The sequence below is a fragment of the Saccopteryx leptura genome, chromosome 1 (genome assembly GCF_036850995.1).
Source record: "Saccopteryx leptura isolate mSacLep1 chromosome 1, mSacLep1_pri_phased_curated, whole genome shotgun sequence".
In the NCBI taxonomy this organism is placed as follows: Eukaryota; Metazoa; Chordata; class Mammalia; order Chiroptera; family Emballonuridae; genus Saccopteryx; species Saccopteryx leptura.
This window is the reverse complement of record NC_089503.1, coordinates 169,706,428-169,720,502: the sequence shown is the minus strand read 5'-3', so window position 1 is coordinate 169,720,502 and position 14,075 is coordinate 169,706,428. Positions and strand designations below refer to the sequence as shown.

The following is a 14,075-nucleotide window of genomic DNA, read 5'->3' as shown; positions in this document are numbered from 1 at the left end:
TTCATGTTGGTTCATTCCCTCCTCCATATCCATAAGCTACATTGACTGGTTCAAACTGGAAACTGAGATGTAGCCTTTTCATGTCTTGGTGATGTTTAATACATCCTTGAAGGTGAGGAAGACTTGGTGCGGGGAGGAGATTGTGTCTTTATACTTTCTCTTCAGTCCGCAAATTCATATCATATATAAGTCAGAACTCTAATTAGTTGGTTGAGTCACCCAGCAGCTGTTGGCAGAGACACTAGGGCAAAAAAAATGTGTTCTATGATTTGTAGGTTTACCCAAGCACCTAGCAGAGGGAGCGTTCAGAACAAAATAAACTACTTTCTTCTCAGGAACAGGTTGTTCCCTAGAAAATCAGCAAGTTGGAGCCATTTTGAAATCAATCTTCATTCTTTCTGGAGGCTGCTAGATACATTACATTTGAATTTCTGGAAAATGTTTTGTTTTGTTTTTAAGTTCTGGGATGTTACCCTTCACTGAGTAACTTACACGAGAGATAGAATCAAACAAAAACTATTCATTAAGGGACCCTAATATTGAAATCCATTTTTAAAGCATACAGAAGGGAGTTACAGTGCCTATTCAGACAACCTAGGCATGCCTTGGTGAGAACACGAAGTCGTAGGATTGAATTTTCTCATCATAGGTCCTTCACCAATGCTTCTATGCATCGCTCAGAGTACTTGAACATTTGACCTTGAATTACAGTTATTTGTGTACATATTCCATCCTTAGTGTGGAACAGTAACGTCCTTGAAGGCATGAACCACATCTTAGTCATCTTTGTAATTGCCGGAACTGCTAGAGTGCTTAACGTACTGATTTACAGGAGATATAGTTCCAATAAATGTATTCAGTCAACACTTATTAAGCATTGTGCTATGTACAAGGACTGACAAATAAGACAGAGACAGCCCCTGCCCCCATGGAGCTAACTTTGTACATTTGCAGTAGAAAGGAACAGACTGCACAATCACAATGAACATGTAAAAGATGATAATATCAGAGAAGGAAGGGTGTTAAGAGGGAAAGAGAGGCAGGCATATGATGGAGAGGAACCAGGGTGGGATCACTTTATAGGGTTAAAGTTAGAGTTAGGGAAGGGTGGGCAGGTAAGTCCTCCCTGAGACGGCAGATATGGACACACATTATTAAACCGTGAAAATCAAATGCAGAGATATCACGATGTCACAAGCAAAAGTGTTCCAGGCAGAGGAACAGGAAGTGCAAAAGGTCAGAAAGAACTTGTGACACTCTAGGGATGGAAAAGGGACTGGTGTGGACAGGGAGGAGGGTACCAGAGAGGCCAGAGCCAAAGAAATATGGGGCCCCACAGGTTCTCATATGGAATTGAAATGGTATATGAATAATTTTAAAAGGGTTATACATTTTATAAAGATTGCATTGGAATGCACATATGCATATATAGGTGTATGAAATGCACTTTCATAGAGGTTACAATGAAATAGAGAAGAATTTAAAACACAAAAACCAGTTCAGAGGCTATGACGAGAGCCCACAAAAGAGAGCTAGAGTCAGGAGAGGTGGCGGTAAAGACACAGAGAATGATCGGTATTTAGGGTAGAATCTGCAGAACTCGATGATGGATTACATCTGGGGGTGAGAAAAGTGAAAGCCTCAAGAATAATGTCTTTTTTTGCCCGATAAAATGGATAGACGGCCAAGATCAGGAAATGAACAGATTGTAGGCAGGAAAACCAAGCATTCTGTTTTGGATGTTTTAAGTTTTCTGTATATAATTAGTCATCCAAATGGTGGTGTCAAGTAGACAGATTCCTGAATCTGAAGCTCAGGAGAGATTTTTAGTGTAGTGATGGCCCTTTGGGAGTGTTCGGCATATAGATGATACTGAAAACTGAGACGAAGTGGAGGTCACCTAGGAGGTGAGATCTGGAAAAGAAAAGGAGAGGAAAGGAGAAAGGAGGGGAGAGGAGAGGAGACAGGCTGGGTCTCTGAGGACTGAGGCACTTGGAGGTACGGGAGAAGAAGTGGACCCAGTGGGACTAGAACGAGTGGTCAAGAGAAAGGAGGAAAAGACACAGCACGCAGTGTCAGGAGGCAAAGAGAAAGGATGCTGATTTGGTGCATTGGATAATTCAGGTAAATATTGGGTTATATTCCTTCCCCAAAATCTATCAGGTCTTGTTTACATTCAGAGTAACAGACAAGACAGAGAAATGTCCCACCCCTGCTTGTATGACCTTCGCTTTTTAAAGACAAATCAAAATTACAACAGAGCAATAAAATATACGTGCTCCCAATTATGCATTTCACCTCCCAAGTAAATAAAATGTCTTCTTGCTGCTGGCTGTGAGGTTGTTTTTTTTTATCAACAGATAAAGTGTCATCGTATGTGCGGTGATGCTGAGACTTTTGATAAGGTGTTTATTTTATCCTAACACCAAAACCTCATTGTGTTATTATTATATTTATTTTTATTTTATTTTTTGCCAGGAGTTTGGGTGACTCCTCGACACATTATCATCAATTCTACGACAGTGGAATTATATTGGAGTCCGCCAGAAAAACCCAATGGCCTCATTTCTCAGTATCAGCTGAGTCGTAACGGGACCTTGGTTTTCCTAGGTGGCAGTGAGGAGCAGTATTTCACTGATAAAGACGTACAGCCCAACAGCAGGTAAACCTACCATAGATCTGACCAATCATACAGTTAGGTTTTCAGATTTTTCAGTGTTGAAAAAGAGTGTATCTCCCACTGAAACAATATGAAATTAATCAACCTCCTCATTCATTAGCCATTGAAGAGCTGCTGAGATCATTGAATCCACTTTAGATATCAATGACCCAAGTGCCAACTCATTATGTTAGTCTTCTGAGTCCACAAAATTCCCTAAAAATGTAGACACATAGTCTTCTAGATGACATGAAAGCCTGAGAATTTTAAGTATATAAAATACACAAAGGATTAAAGTTTAAAAATTATCATCTCTTTAAAAGTATGCATTCCTAAACTAGCAATAAAAGAAATTTGAAAAGTTTTGTTTTACATCAACTACCTTTTCTTTTGGTATAATGTTTTCTCTGCTTGCCACACAGTACATACACAAGACATGAGTGCTTTTAAAAGAAAAATGTTCTACCTATTTGCAATTCATCCCCATTCATTTCTCAGCAGAGACAAAATACATTTTAGATCAACAGATGTTTCATTGCAGAGAGTAAAGATCAATTTAGTTTTACTGGGGAAGAATAGCAGATCAATTTAGAAACATCTTCCTCTAAACATGTTTCCCTGAACTCTAACCCATTTAAAAATGCAGAAGATTAAAAAAATAAAATAAAATAAAAAATAAATAAAAATGCAGAAGATTAATTTGAATTGTCCACAATACACCAGCACATTCCAAGTCGTTCCTGAAATCTTGAAGAAAAACAGTGAATTACTAGCGGGTTAAAAATCAAGTGGGAAGGGACAGACATAGTGATGGTCTGGGGACAGTGCTAGTTGTGCTAGACACACTACCAAATCTACAGTGCAGTTTCTGAACAAGAATCAAAGGCTTTGCAAGTTGTCACACATTGAGTACAACACCATGGGTAGAAAAACCAGCAATCATTGTCCAGTTCTCTTGTGCATTGTCTTAGAACAATTCTTATTTTATTTATTTATTTTTTTGATATAGATACATTTACAGGTTGGAAGCCACAACAGGAGGTGGCAGTAGTTCTAGTGATGAGTACCTTGTGGAAACACCTCTGTTGACACCAGAAGAAATCCAGCCCCCATATAACATTACCATCATCGGGCCTTACTCCATATTTGTGGCTTGGACTCCACCAGGTAAAGAAATAAAATGTATGTGTGTGTAAAACATTTTAGAGGAAATTAATTGGAATTAAGGACAGAGTTAGTAAATCAGAAAGAAATAATCTGTTTCCTGGATAACATAAACAAGATAATACAAACCACACTTCTGCAGTTATGCGTGGACTTGTATATAAACACATACATACATATAGATACAGATGTAGAGATGAAGATAAAAGACATAGAAACACACAGATACATGTTATTCTATCAAAGTAATACTTCATTCCAAGTACCAGAGCCTAAAATTGTCCTCTTCTAATGTATCCAAGGTAAATCCTATGTATCTGAATTACTTCGAACATCTTTTACCTAAGTTTGAGAAGTGTAGGCATTCTTGAACTCTGTTCTTAATTTCAATGGGGGGAGGGGGGTGCGTTTCTCCCGCTATAGAAAACTTACAAATTCACATAATCCTTTATGGAACCGATCCCTACTTTCACGGAACAGCATCGCTGACTTGCAACCTTTTAGCATATTACTCCTTGGCATTTTAACAGTGCTGTAGTATTTTTGTGCCACAAAATAAAATGAAGCAGAATAGAGTCAGTCTGATGCCAGATTCACCCCACTGACTGGAGATTTCCCGGACTCACACCAGGGTCTCCTACCAAACAAACTCTCAGAGAGCATTGTGACCAGGAAGTCCCAGGGCTTGCCAAATTACCTGTCATTTAAACATTATCACAACATCAATGCCCAGTGCCAGTCTGAAGACTTCACATTCAGTAAGCATTTGAAAACTTGAGGAAGCTCAAGTTGTGTTTTATGCTACAACGATCCTTCTAAGTGGAAACAGTTTTCACTGAACACAAATAGATAATTTTTAACTCAAACAAAAAATGACAAAATGCTAAGGAGTATAACAGAAGTCTTAACAAATGACTAAGCCAGTCCTACAGTGGGAAGTTAATTGGAATTAAGGACAGAGTTAGTAAATCAGAAAGAAATAATCTGTTTCCTGGATAACATAAACAAGATAATACAAACCACACTTCTGCAGTTATGCGTGGACTTGTATATAAACACATACATACATATAGATACAGATGTAGAGATGAAGATAAAAGACATAGAAACACACAGATACATGTTATTCTATCAAAGTAATACTTCATTCCAAGTACCAGAGCCTAAAATTGTCCTCTTCTAATGTATCCAAGGTAAATCCTATGTATCTGAATTACTTCGAACATCTTTTACCTAAGTTTGAGAAGTGTAGGCATTCTTGAACTCTGTTCTTAATTTCAATGTCTTTTAAGACAACTGAAGAAGGATGAATGGGAAAACCAAGATTCGTATTCCCAACATGCCCATATTAGCTGACCTTAAGCCATTGTTCTTCTCTGTGTGTCTCAGTCACCTGCCTATGTAAAATGGAGAAAAGGACATTATCTACAACTAGGGTTGTTATAGAGACTTACTGAGGTGATTTATAACATTGGCCTTATATAGTTTAGAATATTTTATAGATAGTGGTAGTTATTTTGAGAGAGTTATTTTTGCCTTTAATTACTCAATTTTTAAATATATTGCTCCAACATTTGCTAGGTCCCAAGCCCCCATTTTCATAATGATAAAACTTCCCACTGTAGGACTGGCTTAGTCATTTGTTAAGACTTCTGTTATACTCCTTAGCATTTTGTCATTTTTTGTTTGAGTTAAAAATTATCTATTTGTGTTCAGTGAAAACTGTTTCCACTTAGAAGGATCGTTGTAGCATAAAACACAACTTGAGCTTCCTCAGTAGAATGTTAACTCTTGTCTACCTCGAGCTCTGTAGAAATGGTTCGTTCTCACCCAGCCAAGGGGATATTGTAGAAATGCGCTTACCCACTACCTCTGACCATATAACCAATGGTTAATAAACCTACGATATCCAGACCTGTCAATCTCTTAGTTTCAGATGCACAAAATCCATTACAGAAACCCTGTAATATAGGGAAAGATTAAAATCTTAAATTACACTTTTTCTCCTGGTGCCCAGAAGGATTTGGAACTCAGTAAACAGGCAGATGATTTTGACTCGTGTATAATCTACCGTTGATTTTATTGGAAAGTACCTCATGCTGTGTTTTGATTTGGATAATAAAAATATTTTCCTGTTCCTGAATTGTCACAAATATATATTTTATCTCCTTTTTTTTTTTTTTTTTTTTTTTGCATTTTTCTGAAGCTGGAAACAGGGAGAGACAGTCAGACAGACTCCCGCATGCGCCCAACCGGGATCCACCCGGCACGCCCACCAGGGGCGACGCTCTGCCCACCAGGGGGCGATGCTCTGCCCATCCTGGGTGTCGCCATGTTGCGACCAGATCCACTCTAGCGCCTGAGGCAGAGGCCACAGAGCCATCCCCAGCGCCTGGGCCATCTTTGCTCCAATGGAGCCTTGGCTGCGGGAGGGGAAGAGAGAGACAGAGAGGAAGGCACGGCGGAGGGGTGGAGAAGCAAATGGGCGCTTCTCCTGTGTGCCCTGGCCGGGAATCGAACCCGGGTCCTCCGCACGCTAGGCCGACTCTCTACCGCTGAGCCAACCGGCCAGGGCCACAAATATATATTTTAAACAGAAGGAAAACAAACGTGATAATCGAAGGGTGCTTGCTTTCTAGGTATTCATCGTAGTGCCTTGTCATTACAAAATGGTTACCTCATAGGCAGAGCTAACGAATGGCTGAAACAGTTTATATCTGCAGTTTCTACACCTGAGTGAACATAAGAATCACCTGCAAAGATGGTCCAAAGGCAGAGTCTCAACCCCAAGTTCACTGAATAAGAATCTCCCGGGATGGATCAAGTAGTCGAGACCTTTTTTAAGGTCCCCTAGATGACTTCGATGTGCTCCAGGTTTAGGAACCATGACTCACGCACACCAAGCAAAAGTGGTCGCTTAAATTAATTCAGAAAAACATAAATAAAACCAGTTTCCCTTGAATGTCCCAAGTCAAAATAGTGGTAAAAAAATATTTTTTTCATGTGTATTTTGTTTTGTGGTCTATGGACTGTGACTTCACACAACTAAGCTCCTCAGAGAACAAAGGCTAGGTGGTCGCTTGGCTACACAGTCAGGTGGGCTTTCAGTTTACACATCATTATTCCAGTGCTAGCTATAACTTAAGTCTTACTGTGTGTTTATGAATATTACTACTACAGGGGGTGAGCTCCAGGGAGTAAATATTCAGGGTGAGAGTAATTGTGATACTGATGACATACCTCACATATATACATTAATATTACGTGTTTATATATACCATTTATTATTTTATTTTATTTTACTCTTTTTATTAAGTGGGAAGTGGGTAGGTAGACAGGGATTCCCACATGCACCTTGATAGGAATCCACCCAACAAGCCCCCTATGGGGCATATTCTACCCATCTGGGGCGTTTCTCTGTTGCTTGGTAACCAAGCTATTTTAGCACCTGAGCTGAGGCCATGCAGCCATCCTCAGCCCCTGGGGCCAACCTGCTTAAACCATTTGAGCCATGGCTGCAGGAGGAAAAGAGAGAGAGAGAGAAGTGAGAGGGGAAGGGGAGGGGTGGAGAAGCAGATGGGCGCTTCTCCTGTGTGCCCTGAACAAGAATCAAACCCTGGACTTCCACACGCCAGGCCGACACTCTACCACTGAGCCAATCGACTGGGGCATATATGTTGTTTATTAATCTCCTGCTATGTGCCCAACATTTAAGTAAGTACTCTCCATGCCTTACCTCAGTGCATTCTTAGGTAAACCCTGGGACAAATAATATCTTTTTTGCCCTATTAAGAAAAGGAATTGGAATCTCACAGAGGAGATGTAATACATTCCAAGTCACATAGCAGAGCCAGGATTTAAATTCAGGTCTTCTCTCTTTCCTGTCTTTGGCTGCAATTCTAAATCCAAATCAAATTTTTTATTTATTGCCTACAGTCTTTCAGGTTTTTGATGGAGCAAATATGCTTTTTACACTAGTACCCTAGAAGGCAAGGAAACAGAAGTAGGTGTTGGTGAAAATCAAATGATTATAGAAGTGCCCTGGCCAGTTGGCTCAGTGATAGAGCATCGGCCTGGCCCGTGGAAGCCCCAGGTTCGATTCCCGGCCAGGGCACACAGGAGAAGCGCCCATCTGTTTCTCCACCCCTCCCCCTCTCCTTTCTCTGTGTCTCTCCCTTCCCCTTCTTTTTCCTCTCTCTCTCTTCCCCTCCTGCAGCCAAGGCTCCACTTTAGCAGAGTTGGCCCGGGCGCTGAGGATGGCTCCATGGCCTCTGCCTCAGGCACTAGAATGTCTTAGTTGTAACAGAGCAACACCCCAGATGGGCAAAGCATCACCCCCTGGTGGGCATGCCAGATGGATCCCAGTTGGGCGCATGCAAGAGTCTGTCTCTATGCCTCCCCGCTTCTAACTTCCAAAGAATACAACAACAAAAAAATGATTGTAGAAGAAAAATGTTTTGTTTTGCTTTTTTGCTGGGCATGTAGAACCAGAAGAATTAAATGTGGAAAATGGTGGCACCTGCAGGGAAATATCTGTCTGGCCATAGTTCTGTCCTGGGTTGTGACAGAACCGACAGCCCAAGGCTTTCCCTACCATCCAGCAGCCCAGAACAAACAGACAAGACTAAGCCAAACTAGATTCCAGGTGCAGGAAGATTTTGATTAGATGGGAGAGGGAAAGAGTTGTTTTTTCTAAATTCTCAAAAAAACAAAACAAAACAGATTATTCAGACTATTGCAAAGCACGGTGTGAACATACTCTTACCTCCACAGTAAGTCCTGATTTAGTTTCTCTCGTTACTGATAAATGTCAGTTGCATTAACAAAACACTCCAAACTCTAGTAAATCAAGGTTTCAACTCATTTGTATATATTTGTATTTTCAAATCAGATGATATGCTAATACTATATCCTTATTATATGTTGACTTAATCAATGGAGGAAAAAATGCCAAGCTTCTAAAATTTATCATTCAAGTAAATGTAAATAGGTTTTGAGTTTTCTGCTGTTTAAAAATCATTCAAATACATGTATTTCTGTAGAAGCCCACCTCTCCACATTATCTCAACGCTACACAGACACACATACACACACACACACATCCTTCTTTAAAGACAAATAGAACACACACACACATTTTCCCAAAGACTTATATGTTGTCTATGGATGCATAATTTTTTCCACCTATTTCAGAAAAGGAAATAACAGTTTCTAGGTAAAATTCCCCCTGCCCCCACTCAGTTTCCCTGTGCTCTTGGAGAAGCTGCACATGAGTTCTGAACTTTAGACTTCTCTATGAAAAGGATATTGAAGGCCCACTTTGCATTGCTGTCACGTGAAGGCAGAGAGGTAGCATGAGAAAACATTGGGAGGGTACCAGATATCTGCTGAACACAACTATTCAAATCTATAGACACTGTAGACCAGGTTAGTGTAGTCTTGAATGTGTCTTCTCATCTTTTGCCAGCTCTGAACCTTGGGTCAGGTCTTACGTATCGATATGAAATTGACCAAACCATGCATGTTACCTTAATGAGTGAAAAATTACAGAAAGGGAAGAAGTAAAGACTTCATGGAGGATAAAAGCTTTACTCAGAATAATAGAGATGGATCTCCCTGCTGTTGGAGAATTTAAACATTCACAGTTATTTAAACTCTAAATGTAATAATGAGCCTTTTTAATTTATCAAGGTGATGACTATATTTTGAACTATGCTAGCCCTTAATCATGTTCTAATTAACAATGTCACTGCATTCAACACACACTTTTTCTCACTCAAGATGATGAGTTATTTAGGTTTTAATGCATAATATCAAAATCCTGAAGCTTTTCCTTTCATTTATCTCTGAGTCCATTAAAGAAAAGAATTGGCAACAATTCTTAGCTACTGAGAAATTTCAATTAATATCTCTTAGGAATATAAGTGCATTTAATTAATTGAGTTTTGATGGAGGGGTAGCTAGCCACAACATGGCCTATTTGTAGACAGGAGGCATTTTGGCATCCTGTTAGCTCATCATCTGCCAGGTATTAGATCAGATACTGTCCATTTAGAGTCAGAACTGGCATTACGGTTTCTAAAAACTGGCATTACGGTTTCTAAAAACTCATGTCTCTTTAATTGGGATGATTCAACGTTGTTCATCATTTCACTTTTCTTAAAAGTGCCATAACTAAGTGACAGGCCGTGGTGAGTTTCAGAAGAAATGTAAAATGCATATCAATGATTTATGGTTTATTTACCTATATTTTGATGAGAACATGTAAACTCTACTCTGTTGGCAAATTCCAATTACAGAATACGGTGTTATCAACTGTAGTCACCATGTCATACATTAAATCCTCAGACCTCATTCATTTGTAACTGAAAGATCACACCCTTCCACATGTATGTCTTTTTGGGGAAAATATCTATTCAGGTACTCCGTTCATTTTTTTCAATTGGGTTATTTGTTTTTGTTTTTTGCTATTTATGCATTTCTTGTATATGTGGATATTTACCCACTTATTGGAATGTGGTTTGCATGTCTTTTCTCCCATTTCGTAGGTTGCTTTTTCATTGAATTGATGGTTTCCTTTACTGGTCAGAAGCTTTTTAGTTTGATGTAGTCCCACTTGTTTACATTTCCTTTTCCTGCCTTTGCTTTTGGTGTTTAATAAATTAATCTTACTGTATTGAATTCTAAGATGTACTGGGCATTTTTCTAAGAGATTAACCTATCTCAATTAATGTCCAGCACAACTTGTAGTATGTCCTATGGTCTTCCCTGTATTGCAATGGGAAAAGTCCATTTAGATGTTACACGCTATTTTCTCTTGTTTAGTCAATACGTATATGTCAGAGCCAAATCACAGTGAGTCTGATTCTAAATTCTGTGGTCACTGTTTTCTCACTACTTTTCTATGTAAACAGTATAGAAAGAAATACATTTTATTGTCTGCATTCTACTGTAATGCAGATCAAAAGCTTAAACATGTATGGCAGCTATAGCAAGTATGAATGAGGGCAAAGTAATTGAAGGTTAGGCCATCCATTAACCCAGTAGGGTCATGATATTTGTAGCTTAATCTTTATGGGATGCAGTTCATTTGCCTTTGGATAGATTAATTCATCTATTCCTTTTAACTAACATGAAAATGTTTACTGAGCCCCACTAGGGATGAGACAGGATGCTGGACACTGTGAGAGTTATAGAGGAGAATGAGACATTGCCCCTCCTGTCGGGGACCCTGCTGTCCAGTAGGGTAGAGTGATATAATGATAACGATTATACATACTATGTAAATTTTACATATAATTGGTATGGATGTGTGTACAAGGGTCTGTTTCACTTTCACACACGCCCCCCCCCCAAGAAAGACATATACAAAGAATTTAAGCTGATTTCTTAAAAAAGTGTTAAGCACAACCAATGTTTTGAAGTGAATGAGGCTATCAAATGGAATTAATAGTTTTCCTCTTAGAATTGTTCCTGCTGCAGCTTCTAAAAAACACACACACAAAGATTTTTAAAAAGGATTGATTGACTTTTCCCATTGTAAAGTATGCACCTGCTGTGAAATAAAACCACAGAGGGTGGAAAAAAGTTGAATAATTTAACTTTTTTATTTGTAAAGATAATCAGGGTTTTTCTGATTACATCTTAACTTCATAAATGTTAAATAACCTATCAGCATCTAGTTGTTGTAAATTATGAAAAGGAGCATTGCGAGGAATATTAACCAACGAAACGCTTGTTCTTTAGTGAGCGAAAAAATGCGTTACGGCAGCTTGTCACTGCACGACTGGTAACGTTGACACCAAATAACAGAACTGCCATTTGCACTTAGGGTAAATTGGTTTAGTCGGGCTTCCACCACGGTTCCTGGTCTGACATAAATTTATGAACCCGGGAACTAACCAAGTCGTGGGGCCTCCCAACTGACTTGAACAAATATGCTCATTTCATTTCATTTAGTCATCAGAATACCAGGGGGGTTAGGAAGGTTCACACTCATTGCAGATGGCACCAGGCTGGCAGGGACACAGGAGGCTTTTGCGTCACCATCCTATGAATTATGAAAGTGGAGGGGACCCCTCTTTCCTAAATGTGTATCAGCATTTGACATGTGCACAGCTTCCGGGGGCATTTTTTGTTTCAACACCTCTTAGCACATTTATTTCCGATTAACCAAGATGTGAAAAATACATTTTCCAGGTTCATGCTTTGGCTAGCCATGTTTAAACCTAGATCAATATTATCTCTGTGTTTGAGAAGTGGCGAAAGTGCCATTTTGTCCCCCAGCCCCTCCTGTCTTTTTAAGCAGAGAGCTTCCTGGAAACAGACCAGTAGGTACAGGATGAAGATCACAGTATAGTGCAACCTCAGACAGATTTACAGGAAGACCTCTCTCAGTCACTGTTGAGAGTGAACAGTGGACCACCTTCCTAGGAACACAACTTGATCAGACCTGAGCAGACACGACAAATAAAACTAGATAACAAAATAGTGTCAGAGAGATGCTTGTTTGAATGAATATAACATTTACTTGTAATTGGAATAGCAGCTTTCATATAAAAGTTGGGTTTCAAAGTGTTCGACGGCCCTTGAAAACATTTTCATAGTTATCTGGGTTTTTTTTTCCATTTTGTTCCATTTAATTTGGTTCTGTAGAGACGTCATTTATCTAGCACCATTTGTGTTGTAGGAATATACTAACATGCTTTATGTATGTTTGCTGATTTAATCATCATGGCTCTTTAAGAGGTGGCTATTAGCATCATCATTGTACAGACGAAAAAACAGGCATTCATAGAGCTTAGATAATTTTCCAAGGACAGAAAAGGTCAACAGAGGGATAAGATCTGTCTGACTCCAGTCAGTGGTTTGTCTAGTTCAACAAAGGTGATGGCATATTTTTCAAAGGTGTGTTCATCAAACTTTTCTACAGGATCTACCCTAGGAACAGAGAAGACAGAATGAACATTTATTCAGTCAACCAACATTTATTTAGCTGTGACTTTGTGCTTAAAATGTAGGCATTAGAACTGTATGAGCAAGAAAATATTGATAAATCCCCTGACTTTATGAAGTGGACATTCTCATGGTATAAAATGAGATATGTATGCTGCCTGGCATAAAACAGGAATACAGTCAGTGTGTGATTTTGTTTATATTGTTGTTGGAACCATGTGAAGACTTTCAACCTGGTGTCCTTACCTCCTGTCGGTCACCTTTTCAATCTGTTTGCCTGATGGCAGGTTATCTTCCTAAAAGATAGGTTATATCATGTTAGCATCTTCTTGTTGCTGATTGTTTGTAAAGCCAAAATTTCTTGAAGAAATAATTGATAAAATGTAGTGGTTTCTTGAGTTTGAGAGTGAGAACAGCAGGGTCTCCTCTAAGAGTTCTCCTTTCAGGGTCTTATTCCATAGGAATCAGAAATGCTAGAAGAACAGGCTTGGGAGTCGACAATCTAACAATTCTGTTTGGAACCTGTTGAGATTGAGATGTCTGTGAAGTAGGCTGTTGAAAATACTGGCCGGAAATGCTGGAGAATTATAAAGCTGGAGATAAGAATTTAGGAATCAATGATAGAATAAGAGTCATTTAAGCGATGAGGACAAGTGAAACTGTTTTATTAGGAGTCTCTACCTCTCTACCTTTACAATAACAACACCCAGTCTGAGTTCAGCACCATCTAGCCCTTTTCCAAAGGAAACACGTGATCTGCCCCTCTGCCCACAATCAGTATTTCCTCAGAGACTCCTTGTTTTCCTTCGACCTCACACAAATTCCCAAGCATCCAGTTGCATCAGCTTCTCTGCCCTTTGCTTGCTGGGACTGTTTCTACAAAAAGCAAAACAGCACTGTATTCTACAGATCCTGTCTCTCTCAGGTTGGGTCCTGTGCCACAGATGTCATTGTTTCTATAGTAGAGTTAAATTAAAGTCTTCCAAAGGTAGATCCTTAAACCCACAAATGGTCTGAGCATCAGGTCCATGAGAAAACTTAGCAGAAGACCTTATTCTCTCCTTCCTTCAGGGCCCATTTCTCTCCTTGACCCAGCATGAGTGTTGTTCATGACCAAATACAAACTACAGGCATTTAATTATAGGCCTTCTTTCTTTAGGGAGCATTGTGAGGAAAATGACAGTTTTGGAACCCAAATTTATATGTATTTAGATCCATAGGTCTCACTGACAGAGTGAACTGTCCTGACTCAATAATTAATATGCTGTGAATTCTCTAGATAGGCTGTGATTTTGGA

General features: G+C 39.3%; 1 protein-coding gene across 1 annotated transcript in view; it reads left to right on the top strand.

Annotated features, from left to right (window-relative positions):
* USH2A (usherin) overlaps positions 1-14,075 on the top strand; it is a 538,690-nt gene that overhangs the window by 448,361 nt on the left and 76,254 nt on the right. Inside the window, exons 57-58 of the mRNA XM_066379924.1 lie at positions 2,479-2,662; positions 3,669-3,826. Of these exons, the coding sequence (XP_066236021.1) occupies positions 2,479-2,662; positions 3,669-3,826 (342 nt within the window). The remainder of the gene's footprint in view (positions 1-2,478; positions 2,663-3,668; positions 3,827-14,075) is intronic.